General features: G+C 38.0%; 1 protein-coding gene across 1 annotated transcript; it reads right to left on the bottom strand.

Annotated features, from left to right (window-relative positions):
• Positions 1-351: 351 nt before the first annotated feature.
• LOC134336068 (zinc finger protein 135-like) lies at positions 352-1,648 on the bottom strand (the record flags this gene model as incomplete). The annotated part of the gene is made up of 1 exon (XM_063018743.1): positions 352-1,648. A coding segment is annotated over one exon (999 nt), but the record flags the coding sequence as incomplete, so codon positions are not given.
• Between the last annotated feature and the right edge of the window lie 366 nt (positions 1,649-2,014).

The raw sequence follows: 2,014 nt of genomic DNA, 5'->3' as shown, positions 1-2,014 counted from the left end.
ACTATGTATGAAAGTTTCTGAGTTGAACATACTGTACAAGTCCAGAAACGTATGAATAAAACCAATCAAGCACAGTATCACTAAGACCAATATATGCTAGTCGATCCAATACCTTTTTTTTTTTCAATTCACTTCCACTATTAACTGATAGCATTCACTTAAATCAGGCTCTTAATCTCCTGGTTCTACCCACCATTCACTCCACTATAGATAATCACATTATTTCCCAGTAATAGTTTAACCTAAAGATTTATACTTTTATTATTACGATTTACTCATTAATTTAGTAGGTTAATAACTTAATTATGTAATTTTATGTGTTAGGTTTTAGAATAATTCAGAATATAGCGCTGTGAGTTTGATTCCCTGAGTGAGAGAAATAAACGACCAAACAAACTGATCTGTTATAAATCTGGATTTCCTGGTAATTTCCCTAAAAACTGACAGTGGTGCCTGTAATTGATTATTAGCTATTAATTACACAGAATAATTCATTATTGCAAACCTTTTTCCCCCAAAACTCACTCACTCACTCAGGGAGGATTTATATTTTATAATTTTATATTTTAGCTTGTTTGGTACAATCTGATGTGTCACACTTGTGTCTAAATGCTGATAAATTAGCAAAGCAGTTCCCACACTGTGAGCATCATTTCTGTAAAATGTGAATGCGCAGGTGTTTTTTTAGATATTCCGGTCGATTAAAACACTTTCCACACTGTGAGCACTGATACAGTTTCACTCCAGTGTGAATGTGCTGGTGTTTTTTCAGATAACTCTGTGTATTAAAACTCTTTCCACACTGTGAGCACTGATACGGTTTCTCTCCAGTGTGAATGCGCTGGTGTGTTTTAAGATGACTCTGACGATAAAAACTCTTCCCACACTGTGAGCACTGATACAGTTTCTGTGAATGCGTGTGAACGCGCTGATGTTCATTAAGATTACTCAATCGACTAAAACTCTTATCACAATGTGAGCACTGATACGGTTTTTCTCCAGTGTGAATGCGCTGGTGTTTTTTAAGACTACTCTGTTGACTAAAACTGTTTCCACGCTGTGAGCACTGATACGGTTTCTCTCCAGCGTGAATGCGCTGGTGTATTTTAAGATGAATCTGTTGATTAAAACTCTTCCCACACTGTGAGCACTGATACGGTTTCTCTCCTGTATGAATGCGCTGGTGTGTTTTAAGATAACTCTGATTATAAAAACTCTTCCCACACTGTGAGCACTGATACGGTTTCTCTCCTGTATGAATGCGCTGGTGTGTTTTAAGAGCACTCTGATTATAAAAACTCTTCTCACACTGTGAGCACTGATACGGTTTCACTCCAGTGTGAATGCGCTGGTGTGTTTTCAGATCATTCTGTTCATTATAACTCTTTCCACACTGTGAGCACTGATATGGTTTCTCTCCAGTGTGAATACGCTGGTGTACTTTGAGATGACACTGGCGATTAAAACTCTTTCCACACTGTGAGCACTGATATGGTTTCTCTCCAGTGTGAATGTGCTGGTGTCTTTTGAGAGCACCCTGGGTACGAAAGCTCCTCCCACACTGTGAGCAGGAATAAGGTTTCTCTCCAGTGTGAATGCGCTGGTGCACTTTGAGATTGCTCCGGGTACTGAAGCTCTTCCCACACTGTGAGCAGACGTTTCCTTCTTCCTGTGTGGGACTGAGAGAGGTGTTAATGCTGACAGTACCAGAGGACGTTTGCTGATTACTGGAGCTTCTGGTGGGCGTCAGATCCTCATGTTCAGTCTTAATCTTCACCAGCGCATCATATTTATCATGGTTGCAGCTCTTGATGTGATTGTGGAGGTGATTTTGGGTTGTAGAGGAACGTGGACACGAGGAGCAGGAGAAATCCTTGTTCAGTTCTGAAGCAGAAAATAATCAAATACATTTATAACATTATAAATAATAAAATACATTTATAACATTATAAATAATAAAATACATTTATAACATTATAAATAATAAATACATTTATAACATTATAAATAATAA

This window comes from Trichomycterus rosablanca, chromosome 2, assembly GCF_030014385.1.
Source record: "Trichomycterus rosablanca isolate fTriRos1 chromosome 2, fTriRos1.hap1, whole genome shotgun sequence".
Classification (NCBI taxonomy): domain Eukaryota; kingdom Metazoa; phylum Chordata; class Actinopteri; order Siluriformes; family Trichomycteridae; genus Trichomycterus; species Trichomycterus rosablanca.
This window is presented reverse-complemented; position numbering and strand designations above follow the sequence as displayed.